Raw genomic sequence first — 24,251 nt, 5'->3', positions numbered from 1 at the left:
GATCGTCTATTTTCAAATGGGCGAAATACTCCAGTAAAGTAAAAATACCTCAACATTGAACGTATAAGTACAGTACGTCAGTAAATGTACTTAGTTACTTTACACCACAGACAACTACCGTTTCAAAACAGCCGGGGTCCTTAATTGATGGCTGCTTGCATATTGATTCCTAAATTGGTTGTGCAATCATCGGTCACTCGACTCGATTATAAATTCCTGTCTTTTCTGCACATTGTTTTCCATTCGGTCGCAGATTTATCTCTGAACTACATTCTGGTGTGCTGTTATCCAAACATTCTTTCTTCTTCTCTCTCATCAGGAACAAAGAATTTGGTTTGCATGTGAGGACAAGTGTCTGTCCTGCCAACCATGGCGAACAATGCAGTGGATGTTGAAAACAGTATGGTCAGTATAAACTAATGTGCCACCCTTGCTTGCATATTTACCCATTTGAATCTTATTCTTAGCCTGACATAACATGCCAGGCACTGGCATGACTCATCCTGAGTTAACAAGTGATGCGTTCAAGGGAAATAAATAAGGAACTAAATGCAGAACTTCCCCCAGGGTATCAATAAATGATCATCTTATCTTCTATGAATGTTTTTGTGCAGTCACTGTGTTCTTTGATTAGGCGTGTCTTCCTAAACCAGAGTGGACAAAGTCCTCCTGTCACAGTTCACTGAGTGACAACAGCCATTGTCCACTGTTGTGTTTACCACACAGTAGATTTTGCTTTTAGAATACATATATGTACACAGACACTCGTTGTGGCAAATGAGCATTTATTTTTCTTCCCTTCACCTACATGAGAGGTGGTTATTCTGTCCAGCAGTGCTGTTTTCTATTTTAAAAGTCACTTTAGCTATAGCCGAGAGTGTTTTGTAATCCAATGGTCACGGTGGTGAGTCCACGAAGAGGTTCGATTAATTCTCAGAAGCAGTAGTAAAACACCTTGGTCGGAGGGACGTACCATTTTTTTTTGTCTCAGGAAGCAGCAGCTATATAGGCACATTAAGTGAGTACTTGGCTTATAAGCAAATTCAGAAAATAGCTTATATCTATGCCAGCTAATCGACTGGGGAAACATAACACTAGTAGTGACCAGCCTCAGCATTTGGCCCTGGGCCCTGACGAACATGAACAACACATTGTGTTGTAAAGCAGTGGCTCTGGCAGAATTAAATTATTCAGAATGGTCTCTGGAGACATGTCTCTCTGTTTATGCGTACCTGCCAAGGTTGTTTGAAACTCCTCGTGTCTTGACTTGCCAGGCAAGTTTAGTTTGCCGTGTCCTTGATATGCCTCTTTTATTTTGGCCTGCAGGGACAAAGCATAACATTTGAGTGAGTGAGGGTGAGTGGGAATGAGGGCAGTGCTCTCCTCAGTGGGACTGAAGCAGTATGTGATTCTGCTACGTATATTTAAGACTGAAAAACAAATTTTGCATGGCCTAATAACTAACAACTTGGCCCAGCATGAGTTTGTTTCACATGGAATTTGCAATGTCGAGATAGATTTTCAATTATTCAGATGGTGATAGTGAGTCTGACTTGTAAACAACTACAGTATAACAACCTCTCCCTGCGTCAAACGAATAGAGCTCAAATGAAGTCACTTGAGCCCATTATCAATGAATGTATTGGCTCTCTATCTTCTAGAGACTAACAATTATGTATTAGTAAATAGCCTTTGTACATTTGTAAAAAATCTGAAGCTTTGAAAGGTTCTGGACATCTTATGGCTAAGAATGCCTATAACAGTGTTGCAATTATTACAGTTGATCTAGATCATTGATAGTGAGAGTTACAGCACTCTATGTAGCTGCGATGTGATCAATTGGTTCATACTGTATATCATTGTTCATGTATACTATGTATGAGTAGTACCCAACCCCTATAGCATCTACTATAGTTCCAAACATTATAAGGGATCATTGTTGGATGGTATTTCTGTTTGAAGGAAGCATATCTATGAGAGTAGTAAGTGTGTTGGTAGATTCTATGGGTCTGTGCTGCCTACAGTTGTAGTACAGTGAGTTGGAGCTAATGTGCGATTATATAGCATTATAGTTATACCTAGTATGCTGAACTTATAAGCTATGTCGTTCCATTGTTCCAGAGAAATTGCCATGCCCTGGATTTATTTTTGACGCACCATGTGTCCATATGTAAACAGAAGCTCCCGGCAGAACCGTGCTTTTTTATGGTCTGTTGAAAAGGGCATGTTTTGACCAAGAACTTGATCTGGGAGAAGATTCCAAGATACGTCCATTTTTCTGAATTTCATAACATTGGTCTTGAGGTGAATGTGTTCATTGGATTTGATCTCCCTCTCCCTCCCAGCCAACCAGCGAGGCAACAGAGCCCAGTCAGCCATCCGAGGAGGTTGGTGTAACGAGAGTCCGGTCCAGGGGGGGAGGAGGAGGAGGAGGAGGAGATGGCACTAATGGAGGAGGCGGTGGGACCGGGGCAGAGCAGAATGGCCAGCCCCCCACGGCCCGACAGCCCCAGGTGGTGGAGAGCGTGGAAGAGGAGGACGAGGAGATGACACTGAAGTACGGCGCCAAGCACGTCATCATGCTCTTCGTCCCCGTCACCCTGTGCATGGTGGTCGTCGTGGCGACCATCAAGTCGGTCAGCTTCTACACACAGAACGACGGACAGCGCCTGTGAGTGCAGTGGTATTTGTAGTTAGGTTTACCAGTGTTCACTTTTAGGGTGAACTCTAGTAATGCTTGCTCACTAGAACAAATGAAGATGATCATTAGTAAGTTTGAGTTGTAACAAAGTATATGACTGTCAGGAATCCTTCATCTGACAGTGCTGTGTTCTACCTGTCACGTGGGTATACGGAGTATGCTGTGAAGATTTTTTTTTTTTAAAGAATATGCCGTTGTGAACCTTTCAAAGTAGCGTATCTGATAGGCATTATGCACTGGCGTATGCGCTGGCCACACAAATAGCCGCGGATCATAGATTATAGTATGCCCTCAAGAAAAGTCTAGAACACACCACTGCTTCATCATAACAGTGTATTCTCAGATGGTAGTACTGCATGGTTCTACTTTTAGGTATGCGCCCTGCACAGCACATGTGAGCACTTCACAGCCTAGTCCCCCACAGGGATTAATTACAACTGAAAACCAATCAGGGTGCACACGAGTCAAAAACCAAAGAAAATTTGAGTTGGAGGAGTAGATGAGATTCATCAGATAGCCACAGCAGCAGTACTTTTATCAGTGTTTACGTTATGTAAACACTGTTAAAAGTACTGCTGCTGATAAAAGTAGTGTGTAGTGTACACACTACACAGTGAATGTGATATACTACATAGGGTGATTTAGTGTCCTGCCAGAGCAAAAACATTCATATTTACACAGCTTATTATGGCTCAGACTGACAGAGACCGATATTCCCAAATGAGTTTAACTGTTTCATATGTTTAATAATCTCTGACGTTGTGGGCTCACTGTTCAGTGTTTAATTTTACAACCTTGAGTTACATTAACACTGAGGAATTTGATGTATGAACACAGGTAGTGATTGTCAGAGGCATTTGTTTCAATTAGTTTTAATAATTTGAAAGAGCAAATTGGAAAAAGCATAGTGATAAACGATGAAAGAGTAGTTATTAATTTCTGCAACAAACAGACCTCCTGCCAACAATATCAATATCAAGCTAAATATGGGGCACATATATAATTCAGAGCTATGGATGAGTGCCATTTGAGTTCCTTCTTGCTTGAGTATTCCACTCAAGCAGGAATGCAGTTCTGTGCCATACCACTAGATGGAGATAATGCTGCATAAATGTCTCATGCTGCATAACATATCTCCCACAATACTGAAGTAGTGCTATAGTAAAGAAAATGTATGATGGTTCCATCAAAATGTCATGAATTTATTATAGAGCTTTTATTATATAAATATTTGCTAAAATATCATGATGATAGAAATATTATAGGGGCTCTTAAATTCTATTTACTGCAAACAGTAACAGTAACTAAATGGATGCAGATGTATATTCTGTATATAAAAGCACTGCCACAATACGGTCTGTACCTGCACTCTGATCAGCCTCTTTTGAGATTAGGTAAGAGGAGAGGAGAAAGAACTACTAAGGTTCTGTATATTTTCAAAGTTTCAAATCAAAATAATACAATTTGTTTTTAATGGTTTTTAAAATTTGAAAATGTATTAAATGTATTGAAAATGAATTAATTTAATTTTGATATGTATAGTAATGGTGAGCAAAGCAATAGGGCTGCAAGTATCATTAACTTTTCTCAATCATATTTTCTATTAATCGAATAATCTCGGACACCATCACTGGTCGTGACATGTGACTGAAATAATGCCTCCTAATGCAATCCATAGGATATACACACCATTTACGGAAGACACGGACACGGTAGCACAGAAAGCCCTCCACTCCATTCTAAACGCCATCATCATGATCAGTGTCATCATCGTCATGACTTTGGTGCTGGTGCTGCTATACAAGAACCGCTGCTACAAGGTACAGTATGGGATCTTGAGTTCCAACCTAGGTTTGGAATCTTTGATCTTAATTTTATTTAGTGGCAAACAGGAGACCAGTTTGATAGAAGCACCATGGTACTTCCAACCTCATGGCTCTGACGTCTTATCTCTACAGGTGATTCAAGGCTGGCTCTTCCTCTCCTCTCTCCTCCTGTTGTTCTTCTTCTCCTACATCTACCTCAAGTAAGTCCTGTCAGTCCTAGAAATGATACCAACCCTTACCTAAATAGGGAGCCAGGGTGAAAGTGGTCAACTGCTAGCGCTTTGTATTACTGAAGCTTTTTTTCTCTCATATCCTTCCCATCCAAGAACATAATTGTAAAGATTCATAACCTTTGGGCCGTAAGCCTGCTTCCTCTTAGATTGAGATCAAAGGAAAATATAAAGGTCAAGTAGAGTTAGATTGTTAAGACAATACGTTGACCTTTTCCTGCACGCGTTCATCATTAAGTAGGTGTCTCTGACGCATCTCTGCTCTGCTGTCCTCCTTTCTCGGTCTCTTTTTTAATTTTTCTCCATATCTCTCTGTCCTTTCTCTCTTTACTCGTCTGTCTCCCGCACCGTCCCTCTCCCTCAATGTCTCTCTCTCCGTTGCTGTCTCTTCCCCTTCGTCTTCAACTGTCTCCCTCTTATTTCTCCCTCCCTGTCGCGCTCTCTCTCTGACAGAGAGGTTTTCAAGACCTACAACGTGGCCATGGACTACATCACTCTGACGGTGATCATCTGGAACTTCGGTGTAGTGGGGATGATCTGCATCCACTGGAAGGGGCCCCTGCGTCTCCAGCAGGCCTACCTCATCATGATCAGCGCCCTCATGGCTCTGGTCTTCATCAAGTATCTGCCAGAGTGGACCGCCTGGCTCATACTGGCCGTCATATCTGTCTATGGTAAAACAAACATCTTCCTTTGCCTCCACCCCTCCTTACCCACTTTGTTCGGCACGTGCCGAAATTGAAGTCGATCGGTGCGAAGGTTCATGCAGTACATAATGGACAGATACACACACACCCCACACATACATGCACGCCGAGTTCCAGATGCTTGCACAATTTGCACTAAAACCACCACAAAGAGAATGGATTTGGAATTAAGGAGGATAATTAGAGGACAAAAACTGGGATATCAGACAATACATACAGTATAGCTTTATCCTCTGTATAATGTTTGTTTTTGTTATTTTTTTCTCTCACTCTGTTTTTTTTTTTTTTTTTTTTTTACTGTGGTGGTTTTTCTCTGGTGGTATAGTGGTGTGTACATAGTGTCACAATAAAGGATGACAAACATCTCTGGTTTACTGAGAGTAAAGGTCTGGCTTTAGAGCTACGACCTGCAAGCAGAGAAAATTTGGGGAGCAAAACAAATCTGTGAAGATGTGAGCTAAAGTTAAGTTCACCAGTATGTCATCTTAAGAACTACTTTACAAGCCAAGATGAGGGCAGATTTCCTGCAAGCTACCTTTCTTCCCGAGAGAGAGAGCATTGGATACACACTGTCAGTTTCTCTGGCTGAAAAAAATATTCCTGAGAGAGCATAGATATGATGTGATAGTTTGAGAGGGGCAGAGAGATTAGACATCAGGATTAAGGTGCAGCTATAAAAAGATAAATATCTGCACTTCTGCAGCATATACATTACATCACGTTAATGTTACTACTAGTAGTGTAAGTGTTATCATAATTACTCTGAAGACAAGTTTTATTTATTGAATTTAGTATTTGCATTGAACACATGGCAACTCATTTTCTTTTATTCATTTTGTAATAGTATAGTGCTTTGTTTTTTGTATGTTTCTGTATGTTTATTTTTTCATTTTTGGGGACGGGGGACGGGGGTGTTACGTAAATGGACTTGATTGACAAACTATATACTACATCCAGTCCCTCGAGCAGGTTAGCATGTTAAATGCTTGGCTTGTGTTGACATTTTAGGTATCTAGCTGGGATTTGTATAGTATACATAGCAGCTTTAAAAATAAAGATCAGGACAGGGCCCAGCCCAAGGACAAATAACTTTTGACATCAACTGCTGTAGGGATCAGACCTATGATCTTTATGATAAGGGATCGACTCCCTTTAAGCACAAGGCTGCCCTGCCACCGTAAGTGAAACCAGAAACACAGGGTGTATTCACTCAAACTCAGGCCTCTGGTTATCACATATGTCATCTCTGCACGCTGCTCTGACCCTCTCAAAGAGCTCTCTGTCTGCTCTCTGATAACATGGTCTGTCTGGACTCTGTCCCCCACTCCTCCACAGATCTGTTAGCCGTCCTGTGTCCTAAAGGCCCTCTGAGGATCCTTGTGGAGACGGCTCAGGAGCGGGACGAGCCCATCTTCCCAGCTCTCATTTACTCTTGTAAGATGTTTTTTTTTTTTACTCTTGGTTAAGATTGGATTATTTATTTGCAATGGTGATAACACACACAACACATAAATATTGATTGTATTTATTTAAACGTGAAGTATGTTAAAATGTGAAATGGTGGAGAAAATGGTCACTTATCATCTTACGCATACCTGCCAAAAGGAATAACATGCCATTTAGATTTAGTTTTAAAGCTGTACTGTTTTTCATGCAAAAGTAAAACCTTTTTGTATGCCTGTCTTTATTTCATGAACAGCTACCATGGTGTGGCTGGTCAACATGGCAGATACTGAATGGCCTCCTAAGAGGAATTCAACTGAACAGAGGAATTCAACTGAAACAGAAGAAGTATCTCCACAAGCGAGTCAAGGTGAGCAATTTGTGCGTGTGCGTCCACAATAAAATAATTGGACTGGGTGGATGCTTAAATATCCTTTATCCAATCCCTTACTGTACTTTAACACTCAAATACCTGGAACGCGCCCGAGTCGCGTTAGATTTTAACCACTTTAACCACTATTTTATGCCTTAACCATTGAAAAATAGCAGATATACAAGCTCACAGCGCGGCACCGAGTGCCGCGCTGCGAGCTTGTAGATCTGCTATTTTTGAAAAAACGTGAAAATGTTGCAAGTCTTTGAATATCTTTGACCCGATCTTTGACCCGACTTCCAAATCCTTCCTCTAAATCAGTGGTTCTCAAACTTTTTCATGTCAAGGACCCCCAAAATGACAGGTATTTAGCCACGGACCCCCATCTCAAAACATGTTGTTCCAGGGACCCCTCAGAAGCAAATATTTGAGTTACAAATGTTCACTTTTAAATAGATATATTCAAAGACTTGCAAAGAAAAATCATGATTTTTCAAAAATAGCAGATCTACAAGCTCGCAGCGCGGCACTCGGTGCCGCGCTGTGAGCTTGTATATCTGCTATTTTTCACTGGTTAAAGCATTCAATAATTTCTAGGCCTAAATGGGTTAATTCTGCCCTCAGTTTAATCTGTTGTCATGTTGTGTGTGATCATTGTTGTAGACTCGAATCCATCATCTCCAGTAGCAACAGCCCCACCACCCTCCAGTCCTCCTCCGCCAGAGGAGGACGCAGGATTCACACCCGACTGGGTGGGACAGCAGCAGCACCAGCTCGGGGTCCTCCAGTCCACAGAGGAAACTAGGAGACAGATTCAACAGATGCCCTCTGAACGCCCCCCTGTAGAGGACGACGATGAGGAGAGTGAGTGCAGAAAATGCTTAGTTTGTTTGCATTTAGTGTAGTTAAATCAATGCTTGGTTTGGGTTAGTTAGTTAGGATTATTGCACAAAAAAGAAGAATTGTTTAGGTCGCTTTTGTTTGTCAAGTGTAGTTAAATCAGACTGCTGGCATGGAAAAGTGAAAATCCCTGACTTTGTGTCTGTACAGTATAGTACAAAATAACACCATGAGAGAACCATCAAGAAGTTAAGGGGATGGAGACTGGCAATTAAAGAGGCAATGCCATGATTATGGTACCCTTTCTGTTTTTTACGTGTCTATGTATGGAGTTGACATTACATCTCTGGACCACCCGGTGTGGTTAAACTGTTTGAGTATAGATAGACCTCTATTGATCCCGCCAGCTTTAGTGGCCTCCTGGGGGCCCAATAGAATGTGGATGGTGGATATTGCTTGGCCCGTTTGGTCCGCCCTCAGCCCTCCACTTCCTGTCCACGTGTCTTTGTTTGCATTACTAACATTCCAAACTATACATGTTTTAACTGGAGATCCTGACAGATTCAGATGCGGAGCTCTGAATCTGTCTTGAGAGATTAGAGCGTCTATATATACACAATTGTTCGGAGGAGGGACAGGGCATGGAAGGTGATATTTGTCAATGCACGTACTCCTACGGGCTGGGATGGCAACTGTCAGCAGGGAGTTGTTGGGCGGGAGGAGTATGTCCTCCTCCCGAGGTTCTACATCCTCCCGGTGGGGGCTCCTTACTGGCAGGTCGGTCAGTAGGATATAACAGCAGCCAGTGACGACACACAGAAATATGTGTGGGGAGGAATTAATTGTGATAACTGGGCAGAAAAGTGGGTAAAAAGCTAAAACATATTTGTATAACTAAGATCACATGGATATTTTAAACTACGACCCAACTTTCATGCTCATCTTCACTTTTACTTCACCAGGCACTTCAGGGCAGGCTTCCATGGCCTGAGGTGCTTCTGTTTTGTGATGTCATGCACGTATGAGCTGTGGTTGGTCTACTTTCAAGGGGACAGACGTGTATCCGTACACACATACTGTACAGACAAACCTTGTTCAGCCATGCTGTAAAAAAAAAATCACACCCGTGTGAACTGAGCGGTGGTTCCCCCCCCCCCCCCCCCCCCCGCTCCCCCCACCCCCCCTTCCCCCCTGTGTGTGTGTGTGTGTGTGTGTGTGTGTGTGTGTGTGCGCGCGCGTGTGTGTGTGTGCCTGGCCTGGCCTGAAAACAGCGCCCCTCCCTTAACATGTGTGGTCAGAAAAGGTACTACACCACAGGCTTGAGGCTACATACAGACAGACAGACCCACCCACCCACATACATACAAACAAACATACCTACACACACGGCCACGCTATGGAGACGGTGTGACCACCGCTCAAAAGCATTGATGCAAAAAGCATGAGTGTGTAGAGTAAGTGCATGCATGCGTCAAAGCAAGAGAAAATGTTAATAATAATGTTCACCAGAATAACCACACTGTATTTGAAATAACAGAATGTAGTTACATTGACGTCAATATGAATCTAACTTCCACAGTCAAGGCCCACTGTAACTTATGGGGCACTGACAGTAATTATCATTTACTGTATTTGACACTACAGACATGGTGAATTACGATCTGTGAATTGGGAGGTGCTCTGTGTCTTCCTCAGAGTAATCACGTTTAGAATTGTCATACTTACCCTTCATGCATACGTGCGTGGCAGGGTATTATAAGCACTGCTGTCTGTGAACAAAAAAGGTCTGTTTGGATGGGTGAAGCTTCATGGACCTTGGTGGGGGATGATCAGTATAGGTGGGTTTTTCGGTTGAAAGGTTCAATCAATATTTTCATTCTGTACTGTGCAGTTTAAAAAATATATATTATTTACTGTATGGCTTGTAATCACAATAGTTATCAACATTTTATTTTAATGTAGATAACGAAGATATAATATGCTAATATCTTTCCTATCTACACAGCCACAAAAATGTTCTTACTATTGCTTGCCACAGCCTCAGTATAAATCTCTGACCCGTTTTCACCGCAGACAAATTCTTGTCTTACGACTTAAGATTACCCCTCATGCACTGAGTCTTTACTTACACTTACTACATGTAATCATCTTCCAGTTCCCCCTTCTCTGTCCCCTGTCTTTATAGGAATGTTTTATGACTTTCCCTTTTTCTGTGTGTGTGTGTGTGTGTGTGTGTGTGTGTGTGTGTGTGTGTGTGTGTGTGTGTGTGTGTGTGTGTGTGTGTGTGTGTGTGTGTGTGTGTGTGTGTGTGTGTGTGTGTGTGTGTGTGTGTCCTGAACATATGTCTCTGAATAACTTGGCTTGTATCTCTTATTCAGTCCAATTACTCGTTTTTGCAACTGTACTTTTCGGGGGGCCCGCTGTTCCTTCTCTCTCTCTCGACACGAAGCCTCCCAAGAAAATACTAGGTTCCTACCTAGTTTTACTATATAATTACAGTCAAGAAGCAAATTTGTATGGAGAGAGTTTAATGTGAATTTGTCCCACCCTAAATGTGGCGCCCTGCCATTTGTGGGCCTCTACTGTTTGTAGGAACATTGTCAGGGCTCATCATCTGAGTCTTGTACTCTTTTTGGACATCTAGATATTTTGGAACAATGACACAAAGATATTTTGGAACAATGACACAAAGAAGTGAGCAGACAACATCTAGATATTTTGGAACAATGACAAAGAAGTGAGCAGACAACATTCGAACTAGAACACTGACGTTGAAGCTGATAAATGAGTACTCTCTCTCCTGATTGGCTGAAATTGGCAACGCACCTGACAATGTATTTTCTGTTTATTAAAGAGCTGGAGAGAAAGGGAGATCCTGTTATTGAAGAAACACTCCATAACAATGACTATTATAAGTGTATTAACAAAAACAAAAACTTTTTGTTAAAACCGAAACATCTAATTTCTAGTAGCTGAATCCACAAAGCAGTGCCCACCTAATTGTGACACGCCAGGTTCAAATCCATCTCCATACTTGTGTAACATTGCATCTCTTACATCTCTATAATGTCTACTCCCTGTCTCTCCAACAGAGCATAAATGCATTGAAATAATCACTAAAATTCTTAATTGTGTGTGTGTTCTCAGGAGGCGTAAAGCTGGGCCTGGGAGACTTCATCTTCTACAGCATGTTGGTGGGGAAGGCCTCTGCCGCAGCCAGCGGAGACTGGAACACCACACTTGCCTGCTTCGTGGCCATCCTTATTGTGAGTAACCGCATGTGTTTACTTCAGTGTTGGGCTCGGCAGCTCTGCTGTTATAGAGGGACAATATCTACTGAGCTGAGACTGGCACACATCATTTCCCATGATGCAAACCATTTACTGTAAAACAGTGGTTCCCAAACCTTTCAGTTCAAGACCCAAAAGAGATATTAGATGTTTGCTGACGTTGCGCGGCGTTCGGTTTTAAATAAAATGTAGTACTTATCCTTGTGCTCTCTGTTGACCGCGTCAACCCTAAAAGAAACACACAAGCACAATCGCACATACTGAACGTTTTACATTTTTAAAGAAAGGTCCTTTCATGCAAGCAAACTGCAAGGATGTAATGTAAGGATTTAGTGTAAGTATCCATTATTTACATCCATTTATTCCTTTTTAAGGCATTTTTGCTTTATTTAGACAGGATAGCGTACAGAGACTATTCGGTGCGCTACAGTCACTTTAATCTTTTTAATAAACCGAAAACAAGGCAACAGAACATTCTCAAGCAGTGAGAGCCCAGGAAATATCTTGTGGCCATTCTTGTCATCACTGCACCACGACCTCAGTTTGTTTTGGTGCCTGACTCAACCACAATATCATATCAATCTCTCAACACTCGTGTTTGTGTAGGAGTGTTTTGGTTGAGTAACGGTGTGATTTTGTTAAAATGAAATTAGTTTTGCAACCAATCTCCTATAATGTAATTGTATACCGGTATGTATTTCAGTGAGGTAAAGAATGATTTTGAGGCTTTATAAATGTTTATAAATGCAGTGTATACTCTAGTGTAGGTTCATTTTAGAAAAATAAATGTCCAGTAATTCAAGATTCTATTCTAAAACATAAATATTTCAAAAGCAATGATCAGTAACTCATAATGTACTTATTCTAGTGATCATTGGGTGTACAGTATCCTTCCAAATTCTGTATACTGTATCACATTTTGATGAGATGTGATATGCTTGGTGCTTACCTCAACATAGTTTGGAACATCTCCTTCTTCCTCCACACAGGGCCTATGTCTGACCCTCCTTCTCCTTGCCATCTTCAAGAAGGCTCTTCCGGCCCTGCCCATTTCTATTTTCTTCGGCCTGGTCTTCTACTTCGCTACAGACAACCTGGTACGGCCCTTCATGGACCAACTCGCACTACACCAGTTCTACATTTAGCAGGACTGACCTCCATGCAACCCTTGCCACCACCCACCGCACCCATAGCTCTCTGGTGAGCGAGCTGTGTTCCCCCTCACATTTCGGGGAACAACGGGCAACCTCGGGGCCTCCCCACTTCCTGCCAGATCCTTCACCAGAACCCCACAGTCTCCTCTTAACGTGTGTGTTCATGACTGGACACAAGTTTATTTTGGTTCTGCCTTGGAGAACAACAACTGTTGTTTTTAAGCTATGATTTTTATTTTCCTTTTTATTTGGTTATTTGTTTTGCTAAAGTGATCTTACGCCTTTTACGAGGCGATGTGTGGCCATGGTTTGACTGTGGCTTGAGAGAGGTTTGCTTGACTTTGGGACCTGAACTACTTCTACCTATGAAAGGCCTCAGGTGCAATCCAAGACGTACGAGGAAATATGAGGGACTAGTTCATAAAATGGCAGTGTCTTCAAGGCCTTCATTTCATTTTTATGGACATAAAGTGACATTCTGTGGACGGTGATAATGATGATAATACTGGAATTGTAAAATTGAGTCTTTCCAGGTTTTCCATTGTGTATGAGCTGTCACATAAGAGCATGCTTCCACCGTGACTCTTAAAGGAACTGCTTTTTCTTTTCTTTTTTTCTTTTTTTTTTTTGCTGCTTGTTGGGTGAAACAGTTGGTGGATTGTGGGAGGGGACTTTTTTCTTCCTTTACAAAAAAGAAAAGAAAATGCTACAAATACACAATTAAACAAGACAATTGAATGGGGAATAACAGGGCATGTGCCCTGAAACCTTTATGTTGTCCTTAGGTCTGTTTTGTTGCATTTATTGAATGTTACTGTAGGTTTAATTCTACCACAGTGAAGCCAAGAGCAAACTTCCACCATTAAATGGCTTGTTAGCATTGTTGACACCCCTCATAGTAACCGGATGCACAGCTAACTGCAAACTAGCAAGCTGTTTGACTTGCATCTGGACAAGGAGAAAAAAAGAAAAGTTGAACAGAAAAACCCAATATCTACAGGCAACGCCTTTTAGAGTTGTTTAATTAGTGTAGCTTTTCCACCCTCTTCAAAAGCTCACAAAGCTCACAAAACTGAACCAGAACTCGTACAGCTTGGCTACACTGGGCGCGCTGAATGGAAGCAGCCTAGAGCTTTTAGTGGCTACCCCAAGAACGTTCAGCATGTGTTTTTAGAGTTGCGTTCTTTCTCACACAGCAGGGGAGATACAATTGCAATGTCTCCAAGGCCTTCATTTCATTTTTCTGGACATAAAGTGACATTCTGGTCGTCTCGTCTAAACTGCGGGCGTAAGCGAGGCGCTATGGGTCTTGGCTTCCCCGGGGGGAAGGCTTCCGGGCTGAGGAGAGATAAGCACCACTCCTCTACTCACGCCCCGAGGTCGGTCTGAGTCCGCTGGGGGGGCTCAATGGTTGTTAGAGAGACAGGGGTCCACAGACAGCCGCACCATTCACAGCGCATTAACGCGCGCGCAAAATAATGTTCCTTGCTTCGCCCGACCAATTTGTGCTGACTAAATGCCAACTTTTGCCACAGAGACAAACAGTGTTGTAGTTTGTAAAATAAAACGGAAACCATGTTCTCTCATAGTAAGCTCACTGATATATCTGCAATTGCATGGCTGAAACATGGCAAAAATTACCTTCACTGATTGTCCACACAGCATTTTTCTATCACAGCTTGATGTCCCCATGTCACTCAGTGTCCCCACGCGCATTGGTGTTCATTGGTATCATCACGCCCATGTTCTGGTGCCATATTGGCCTCCATTTACCCATACTTGAATCAAAGTAGGCTCACCAGGATTTCTTTCATATTTGTTTTAATTGTCTGGATATCACTTGGTATGAAAAAGAGATAAACTCTGACTATATTCCTCTACCTGAGCAGGATCAACTTAACTTAACACAATTCCATGTTTTAGTAAAGTATCCTGTATATTTGTAAGTACTAGCATGTTTACTCTTCATGCCTGTATATCTGTCCAGATCATTGATTGCACATTTATTGTTTTTATAATACAAATTTTCATATCAAGCGTTTTATATTTTATAATGAATCCCCTCATTCCTTCCCTGGTGAGTGATGTACCAGTAGCGCCGCCCCCCCTCCCTCTGGCAAGAGATTCTACTGCGAGGAGAGCTGCTGACCAAGTTTTTATGGGCTTTCATGTTTTAATAGACTTCACAAAAACATTGACATACTTGAAAAAGATATTTAATGTAAAAGGGCTGCGTACACATGACAAATTGAAAAGTTATTTTATGATTGTTGCGCAGAACTCTAAAGAGCTTAAGCACGACCTATACCTTCTCGCGTTCTGTGTAGCCGGTTCTAGCAGCTCTTCCACGAACATAACGCATCTGTTGCGTGCCCAGTGTAGCCCAGGGCTAAATCAGACCCTTTGACAGCACAACAGCTCATACTCAACAGGATGTATGGAAAATCGTGGATCAGTTTGATGTGAAAAACATGTTTAGAGTTACCTTAAGATTTATGTTGTGACGTGTCCTCATCAAGAGATTCACTATTGACTTTTTACCGTTAATTTTTCTACCAAGTTGAGACGGAACAAATTATTTTTCAGCAAATGTGTGGGAATGTAGTTTCAGGGTTAGGGAAGGGTTTTCCACAGTCTCATATGGGACCTGTCCAGTGCCTTGTTCATGGGCACTTCATTAGTAGACATTTGGGCAGGGTACAGTGTTATTTATTCACTTCGCCCTGCCTAGACCTCCCCAGCTCTTCCGAGGAGTCAAACCTGCAATTTTCCGGTTACGAGCCCACTGTCTAACCTTCAGGCTACTGCTGCACCCACTTTGCTTTCCTGGTGCTGTCTTGGACTGTGCACTTCATGCATCTATGACCGAAGTGATGCAGAATAAATTGGCTGATGCTGTTGTGTTTTATTAAGATATGCAGAGGTGAAACTTTTAAGAGTAGGGCTTGTCCTACAGGGTTCCTACACAGGTCAGGAAGATGAAAATGTTGAAATTGGACCAAAAAAAGGTTGTTCAGTCTGGTACTGTAGACACAATATTGGTTCAAAAATGTCAAAGAATCTTATGTTAAAGTGATATTTTGTGGTGTTGACTGAATTCAGTGGCCCTGTTGCTCTGCTTCCATCACATTAAGATTACACTGAAATGACAGATGATTTTGAACTTGCAGAAATGTTTAGGAACCCTGCTAGCCCTAGGATCTATGGCTTCTGATACATGTGATAAGGTGCACTGATGGCTCTTTAAATGTTGCACTCAAATAAAATGCTTCCTTTCTGGGGCAAAATCTGCACACAATGGGAATATTAAAATACATGTGCTGCGACTGTTTTTCTTCCATCTTGTTTCTTGAGAAATGCTGGGTGACTGATTGACCTTTATTTGTCTTTCACATGTGTATGGAATTCATTTCAAATTTTGTTCCTTTTTTAAATAAAGAAAACTAAAGGCAGATTTTTTCATTAATTTTGATTTTCTTAAATGTCCAAAAATCCAAATAACAGGACTGTTTGGATTGCACTTGGTTCCCAGTGTATCCCCATTTTTGTCTTGAGAGCTTTATCATAGTGAAATTGCACTAGTGATGTAATGTACAGCTCAACCAGTATAAAACACTTGCAGGTATATTCTTTCAAATACCGGTATGCTATAATGATGTATTTTTCATTATGATTGCATTTCTTATCACAAATGTTTGTGGTTAATAAGGGTATGCGTCACTTTTTAATTGTGGCCATTTCACTTGAAATGAATTTATCCACATACAGTATATTCTTTATTCTAACTTTTGCAGTTTTCGTTACAAGTTAAGTCTCTTCTTTTAGCCATGTTGAGCATAGGCTCCTTTGGTTTGACACAACAGAATGACACAATTGTGAGAACATTGCAGAGATTCCATGGAATGCTGGTAGATACTGGCATTCTGTGCCTGTCCCCTATGCCAACTCGCCACCAGTGTGATTGGCGTTCCGCCTAGAATGCTTGGAAGTATTAACTATCGCCATGGGGACCATTTGGACTCACCACTGGGCCAAGACAGTGGCACAATATGGCAGTTTACACAGATTATTTAGTCCCATGCTGTGGTTTCACAGAACATGTCCCCAATGTGGCATAAGAATGTTGTAGCTCGGTTGGGATGCAATTATATAGTTATTAATTCCTATATAAGGCTGCACTTGTATCGATTCCAAGCACCTGTTCCTTCCAGGCTGTAATACACAATCTACTTGAGACCAATTGGTCTGGGTTCCCGGATTTAACATTAAACCTAGTTTAATAATGTTTCAACCAACAGAGAAGCCTCGGTGAAGGAAAAAATCATATAATACTGTATAAGAGTAGAGTATATCCTTGTTATTTATTGATAAGTGGAGTTGACTACAGTACAAAGAGGTCAACATTCATCCTCTGGCTGACTGGGTGTGTTGGTGGGGTGAAGTGTGCGTCACCACCTGTGTAGATCAGAAGCCTCCCAGGATAGTTCTCCTAAGGGGATTAAGGTGCTTTCCATGTAGCATGCAAGGAGTTGGAGGGATTAGACTTAAGTAACCACAAAGACAGATATACACAGACACTCAACTAGTTGAGGGAGAAAGGAGACTATAAAACCAAAACCACAGCGCCACATTCTACCCCAATCTGTACCTCCAGACACGCAAACCTGCAAAGAAGTTGAAACTAGAAAGGAAGGAGCGTGAAGGATGTCGAAGGACAAGCTTGAGGGCCTGGTGCAGCGCATGGAGGAGACGCTGGTGGAGATGGAGCAGCTCAAGGTGCATTGTGGCAAGCAGAGCGAGGAGCTGAGCCAGCTGGTGGTGGAGCTCCGCAGGGAGAACCAGGAGCTGGCGGAGAAGTACAGTCAGCTTGCTGTGGAAATGAAAGAGGCCAAGGAGATCATACAGCAGCTGCAGGACACCAAGCAGGCCTTCAATGCCAAAGAGAGACAGGCACAGAAGCTCAGCCGGCATCTGTAAAGCCATACTGTATATACTGTATACTGTATTTATGCAGAACATAACTGATTTTTAAAGTGAAACATGTGACGTGTGATAGTTAAAAATCTGTTATTTTCGTACAATGGTACAGTTGCGGTCATGCAAAGAGGTACTGTATAACTGAACGTTGTCCGAGACGAGGAGGTGGAGTGGATGGGACTGGCGTCAGGCTCTATAGTTGGATCTCAGCTGGAAATGGAAAGGCTGACAGCACGAGGATGTTGAACGGAGGAAACCTTCACGTTTGTGGCAGGTTTTGAAGGGACATGGGCGTGTACAGCGTGTAAGCCGGGCAGATCCATTTCCCCGAATGTACACCAAATGTATATGTTTGTCTGACTCTCACGTGTGTGTACATTTTGTCCAGTATAGAGGATGAATGTAAAGCTGAGGTAATTTCAATGTTAACTTAAAAGCTGTGGCTTAGTGCTCTTTTTAAAGCCATGGCTAGACGTAATGACCAGGGATCAAAATTGGTGGTTTCCAAAAAAAAAAGAAAACTAAAGTGGATGTGGAAAATTTGGATGGGCTTTTTCAAAGCAGTCAATAGATTACACATATAGCATAGTGAGCTCATTAGTTTTCTATAATTAAACCAACAACAGCAATGTGCGTGGCAGCCAGACTACACTGCCCTTATAAAAGATTCTTATTGGAAAGCAGACCTTGCTTATCACAACATATTGAGTGACCCGGAGAAGTGGGTGGCCACCTATTCTTAGTCCTTTGAAGAATTCAAGTGCTAAGAATGTCTTGTTATCCTCTCCCTCCCTTCCTTCTAGGAGTTGTGTCTTAAATGTGCCTCAACACTGGATCAGAATCCAAGCCAGAGTCAAGCAATTACAAAATGCTTCTTGGAAGGAAAAAACAAACAAACAAGCAGAAAAAGAAACTCAATAAAGTATTTAAAGATTTAAAGTATTTCATTTTAAGCAGTGGGTATTTTATACCTATACATTAAGCTTTCTTGAGTGCAATACAAATAAAGAATTCCTGCAAGAGACAAGCGCAGGGAGCAACATTGACATTTTCCATTAGATTTGTTATTTTTACATTCCATTCAATACATTCTATTCAGCAAAACTGTAAATCATCAGCAGCCCTCTCCATGGCAGGAATGATCGGGCACATTTTTTCAATAAAGTAAATACCACTAGTAAGACGCCTCAGGGCGACATGTCGCACCAATTCATGGCCATTTGGCCAGTGATATACAGTATATCTGACCAGTTACCCATATATGGAGACCCCTGGTACCCATATGTGGAGATCCTTGTAATGTATATGGAGATATGCTGTGAGAGCCCAAACATGGTTACTCAGTTATTCGTTATGTGAAAGTCCTATGATGTCTATGACATCTGACATAATACCATTTTATGCCCATACATGGAGATCCCTGTCTGTAACCAGCCACACAGATAAGGGCTATCTTGGGCATCTGTCTTGGCCAAATATGGATTCTGTTAGTGTGGTATGTGGCCGATGTGGCCTCCATATATGGGCATTCCCATATGAAGTCCTGTTAGATATGGGCTTAATATTGATGACATCAGGTAACTCCATATTTGGGCAGTGACATTACAGTGACATCAGAGCATGATGTCAGAGCGACAAACCCACAGTGTCAGGCGTGACAGAGATGCATACATACATACATACATATGCGGACAAACTGTGACCGTTCACATACTAATCTGCGACATACGGTCGCAAAAACAGTGTGGATGTTAGTGTAGCCAGTATATGACGTTAGTCATCTACAATGTAGTAAGGTTTCAGACCAACTGCCTTTCACACAATAAAATGAAAGTTAAATATGTCAAAAATCGTATCTAGGCCTATATCACCACAAAAAGATGCCTGCCATAAGAGGAAAACACAGCTAGTTGGCATTATCATTCATTATGTTGCATCTTTGGCATTTTAAGACTATTCCGTTGGTTTGTTTACATATGAGACTCCTTCACACCCCCATTCTGTATGTTGTATGTACTGTATAAGCTAAGAACAGCCAGGACAAACTGTAAACAGTAGAAAGTTGGTGCAAGAGCTATTAAGATGACACCCAAATACATATTTTCCATACCACAGGACTTTCCACAATTGCAGCTTGGTTGGACCTTTCTTCCTCGAGTGGAGTTTAAGGGAACAGTTTTTTCAATACCCTAACCCCAAAAGAAGAAAGGGGGAGGAGAGAAAAGAAAGCTTTGGGAAACATATGGTGGCATTTTCCTAAACATAGCTTTCATGGTGGCTATAGCGGTTTCCTCTTTAAAACCCAAAATAATGTCTTATCTCTCCAGACTTCATGTGAGTGATTACCATGTCAATAAAATTGCCAGCTCCATGGGAGAGTTTCAATGACCCTCTTTGTTGAATCATGGCACTTTAACTTTTATTCAATTGCACACACACAAACTGTATTCTCATATATATATATATATATATATATATACTGTATATATATATTAGGGCATTAACGAAAAAGTCGACAAGTCATTACACAAGTCGCCTCCCACCAAAGTCAAAGTTGGAAAAAACATGATCACAACATGCTCACAACGCCTTGCGTTGTGAGGCGTTGAGTATGTAGATCTGCTATTTTCACAATTACTGCCTCTATATATTTGACAATTTGGACAATGTTTAATTTGTCAATTTAGAGGTATTAAAAAGTCCTTAAATTGGCACTTCAGAAATGTGAAGATACCCTCTATACACTTAAACTTTATGTTGGTTTGTTTACAGTTGGGTGAGAGTCATCATCATGTCAACCAAGTTGACATGATGATCCTTCGCATCAAGGACTTTATTAGGTAGGTCCTAAAAGTATGTCCTTGAGCGCAGGGGAATTATTTTGGGTTAAAACTGTTTCCGTTGGATAGTTCCGGCCAAATTGTAGTCCTTTTATACTACAACATGACGTTTTGCGGTTTCCGCTCCGTACCGGTTACAAGCCCGAAAAGTGAAGTGATCCCAGACTAGGCTACTCCTACAGATTTTGTCCAAACATCACACAAACCAGTAGCCTACTTCTTGTTTCTAGTCATATGATCAAGATGGATCTGTCCAATTCTTCATATTCTATCAACATTATTGGCCCACCCACAATAACCAACCTGACCTGGTGGAGAACTGTGCTCCGAGAAGCACTTTTTCTATTAAAGCCCAAACCAACTAGTAACCCTAAAGGCCCATTCCCACTGGGCCAGATAACAGATATCTGGAGATATTTCTCCAGATATTTTTCAATGCAAACTGGATGGTAGATACAGATAAAAAAAAACATTTGCCACAGATAAAAGTATCTGTGGCAAATATCTGTGGTATATATTTTTTTTTATCTGTATCTACCATCCACTTTGCATTGAAAAATATCTGGAGAAATATCTCCAGATATCTGTTATCTGGCCCAGTGGGAATGGGCCTTAAGAGAGAGCCCTTGTCCAAGCACCTATCTGGTGTCTCGTATTTGTCATAAACGACCTATAGTGGGAACGTGTGTGCCCGATTTCATGATAATTGCACTTTTCGTTTGGGATTTGAGGCATTTTGTTCAAAACGGCTCAATCCTACAAACTTTGGAAGCCAATCTTAGCCAATCAGGATGGAATATGCAAAATCGGACAGATCCGTGTCGATCACATGACTGTCGAGATACTGCCTACCGATTTGTAGGATTTTTGGACAAGATCTGTAAGAGTAGTGTACAGAAATGTGTTTTGCAAACAAACATCGGCCTCATGGTGGCGCTAGAACAGGCCCATTTGAAAAATGTGGGTCAGAGGTTCTGAATTGGCATCCAGGGACTAGTGTGTGTGCTCATTTTGGGAGCCACCGGGCCAACGGCGACTGAGCTTAGGTGGTAACAAACTGCGAGGACGCACGCACAGACACACGCACGGACGGACCGGACGATTGATTGATTGAAGACTTTATTAGAAGTTTGCATAGGAAAACGTACAGTTTCATGACGGTACAGTTCACTGGTACAAGGTCTACCCAGCAGTTATAGGTATCAGCAAATAATATCCCACAGCCACGTTAGCCCCAGAAAGCAAAGGTTTATGTAGGATATGTGACATTTGACATTTGAGATGAACAAAATAATGATAGACTACTACTGTCTTAATTTGGCACCGTGTTGTTGGGGCAAATTTTCAAAAGAGATGACTTGGGATGATTACCCTGGTATTACAACAGTGCAGTTCCAAAAGCGCACCGTGGGAGCGCATGATAATGATGCGTTGGTCAGGGAAAAGTGGGAATAAACTGTTCACAAACCCATGATCCAGTGTGTGCTTATGGCTATCTTACAACAAACGAACACGTTGATTAACTGTTATTTTTATAGTCTGAAATTATAGTCTACAATTACAGTCTCCCTGAAAAACGATTCCCATTTCTGTCATCAGCGCACCATAATTGCGCTGTACGCGCGGTGATTATAAACCGAGTGATGACGCCGCAGAGGAGGTTTTACCCACTGGACTTTAAAAGCTCTTCCTCTTGTCAATTTACTGCTGGAAACGAGCGAGGGCAAAGGAAGGGGGCTCAACTTTACAAAGGCGACTCACACACAGCGGAGGGAGCGCTTCTTTAGAACAGGACGCTGAGCTGAGCTCACAGAAATAGACAAATCAAACTCTCGTTTGATTGCTGCCCGGGGCGAGGATTTCACCAGGTGTTTGGAGTTCTAAGAAACGCGTCTAAACCTTTTACTGGGTGAGTTCTTATTGCTTTATTACGTTGTGTTATTGTAGGCTTATTTATTGGATTACATTTTGATTTGGGAGCGAACAGAAGTTGCAAAACTAACTTTGTTATAATTAGCCTTTATTAAAAAAAAAAAAAAAACATTCGTTATTTGTTTCCACACAAAGTCGACACAGCAACACAGACAAACGTGCCTGTAGCATCTGTAGGCCTATGTGTTGCCCAGTGGCCAGTGCCAGTGGTTTAGTGTGATTGTGGTTATAAAGGCTTACACAGTGGCCTCTAAAGTTTTTATTTGGTCATATACCCATGCGAGCTGATGTAATTAGTTAACTACTCAAAGGCTAAATAGCCTAATTATAATTTTAACTTTGAATTGATGCAGATATATAAAGTGACAGATCATTTCGGTTGCCCCAAGTGTGTGTGTGTGTCTGTGTTGTATGCATGTGCATGCATCCATCTATTCTGTGTGTATGAGCATACATAGCTTCCATCCAGGAATCTGAAATTCACAGGTTCATGTCCATTCCACACAGCCACAGGCTAGGTCTTCTGCAGAGCAGTGAACAATTGTAGCCTACATGCTCTGCTGAGAGAGAATAGTGGTTTGAGTAGCTACAATGAGACTCACCAACCATGACTTGTCCAGTCACATGGACCAGTCAGATCAGTGTGGACAAAAAACTTGGTCACAGCCTGTCCCTCCAACCCTCTACTTCTCTGGCACATGCAGCTTTGTGACTGACTTCAGTGTCCTCGACTGCAGATGAAATGCTCTGGTGTCTTGGCAGGCGCATCCATTCTTGCCCCCTTGTTTTTCTCAGGGAAAATCCCCTGGTCCAAAACAAACTCTAAAAACTCTCGTCCTACTGTCAGAACAACTGCTTGGAACTGCAAAGGCTGATTGGGGGGCTTGGGTGTTGTTTGGCGAAATGTCAAGGACTGATAGCGTCAAATTGTATGAATCTACCAGTGCTCTATCCTTCTAGACAGCTGGCATTTCAAACTTTGCTGTGTCTTTGTGCCTAGGATATACAATACAGGGCAATGGTTCCCTGGGAATTAACCTTTACTCTCTATTATAAATCACTGTTGAAGCTATAACAGATGAGACAGACAGAGAGAGAGAGAGAGAGAGAGAGAGAAAGAGAGACACAGAGACATAGAGACAGACAGAGAGAGAGAGGAAATAGAAGGTAGAGAGAGGGTAACGTGTGACACATTTTGAATTTCATGTTAAGTGGAACCTGCAATGCAATTATGTGGTACATGCACACTAACTGGTTATGCCATAAGGGCACTCAAAATATAACTCAGAGTTAACCACTTATGCAGGGTGACCCAATAGCTGCGTGGTTGTAGCCTGGAAACCAGACGAAAAGGTGCACTCTGCAGATTTGGTCTGGTACCGCTCATTTGTGATTGGATTTTGCTCCCTCTGAAGTAGTGAGGGACCAATCAGGGTTCCAGTATGTATATGTCGCGGGTTTATAACCAGAGGCAGTGTTTGCCCAACAATAAGTCCCTGGCTCAATTCCTGGCCGGCCAGACCTTTTTTCTGCATGTCACAACCCTACTTTTTCCTGTGTTTCCTGCATCTCTCTCTTCACTCAACTATCTGAAATAAAGCATAAGAATAAATCTACCCTCCCTCACACAAAAAGAAAAAAAGAAAAAGATAACACTTAAAACCCTATGTACTTCATTGAGGGGTCCCCAGGGCTCAATACTTGGTCAACTACTTGTTTCCCTCTGCATTAAATATCTTTGTTTAAATGGCCGATCTACAGTACAATCTCACAATTCGTCACAAATCTGCTATTTTTTGCCAAATGCCAAAATGCCAAATATTGAACTATGTCATTAATATACCTTAGAGGGGTTGTGTGGAAACCCGGAGGATTGATTTGGGGGTTTGTACTGCAAATCACTCCGTGATGACATCACACCGGTGTAGGCTACTTTGC

General features: G+C 41.8%; 1 protein-coding gene across 1 annotated transcript in view; it reads left to right on the top strand.

Annotated features, from left to right (window-relative positions):
• psen1 (presenilin 1) overlaps window positions 1–16,016 on the top strand; it is a 17,152-nt gene extending 1,136 nt beyond the window's left edge. Inside the window, exons 2-11 of the mRNA XM_080750027.1 lie at window positions 320–405; window positions 2,346–2,671; window positions 4,380–4,521; window positions 4,660–4,727; window positions 5,211–5,431; window positions 6,800–6,898; window positions 7,164–7,277; window positions 7,944–8,144; window positions 11,268–11,386; window positions 12,400–16,016. Coding sequence (XP_080606153.1) covers window positions 370–405; window positions 2,346–2,671; window positions 4,380–4,521; window positions 4,660–4,727; window positions 5,211–5,431; window positions 6,800–6,898; window positions 7,164–7,277; window positions 7,944–8,144; window positions 11,268–11,386; window positions 12,400–12,555 — 1,482 coding nt within the window. The 5' untranslated portion in view covers window positions 320–369 and the 3' untranslated portion in view covers window positions 12,556–16,016. The remainder of the gene's footprint in view (window positions 1–319; window positions 406–2,345; window positions 2,672–4,379; window positions 4,522–4,659; window positions 4,728–5,210; window positions 5,432–6,799; window positions 6,899–7,163; window positions 7,278–7,943; window positions 8,145–11,267; window positions 11,387–12,399) is intronic.
• Window positions 16,017–24,251: the final 8,235 nt, after the last annotated feature.

The sequence above is a fragment of the Nannobrachium achirus genome (assembly GCF_963921795.1).
Source record: "Nannobrachium achirus genome assembly, chromosome: 20".
NCBI classification, from domain to species: Eukaryota; Metazoa; Chordata; class Actinopteri; order Myctophiformes; family Myctophidae; genus Nannobrachium; species Nannobrachium achirus.
Note: the sequence above shows the minus strand (reverse complement) of the source record. Positions and strands in the feature narration are given on the sequence as shown.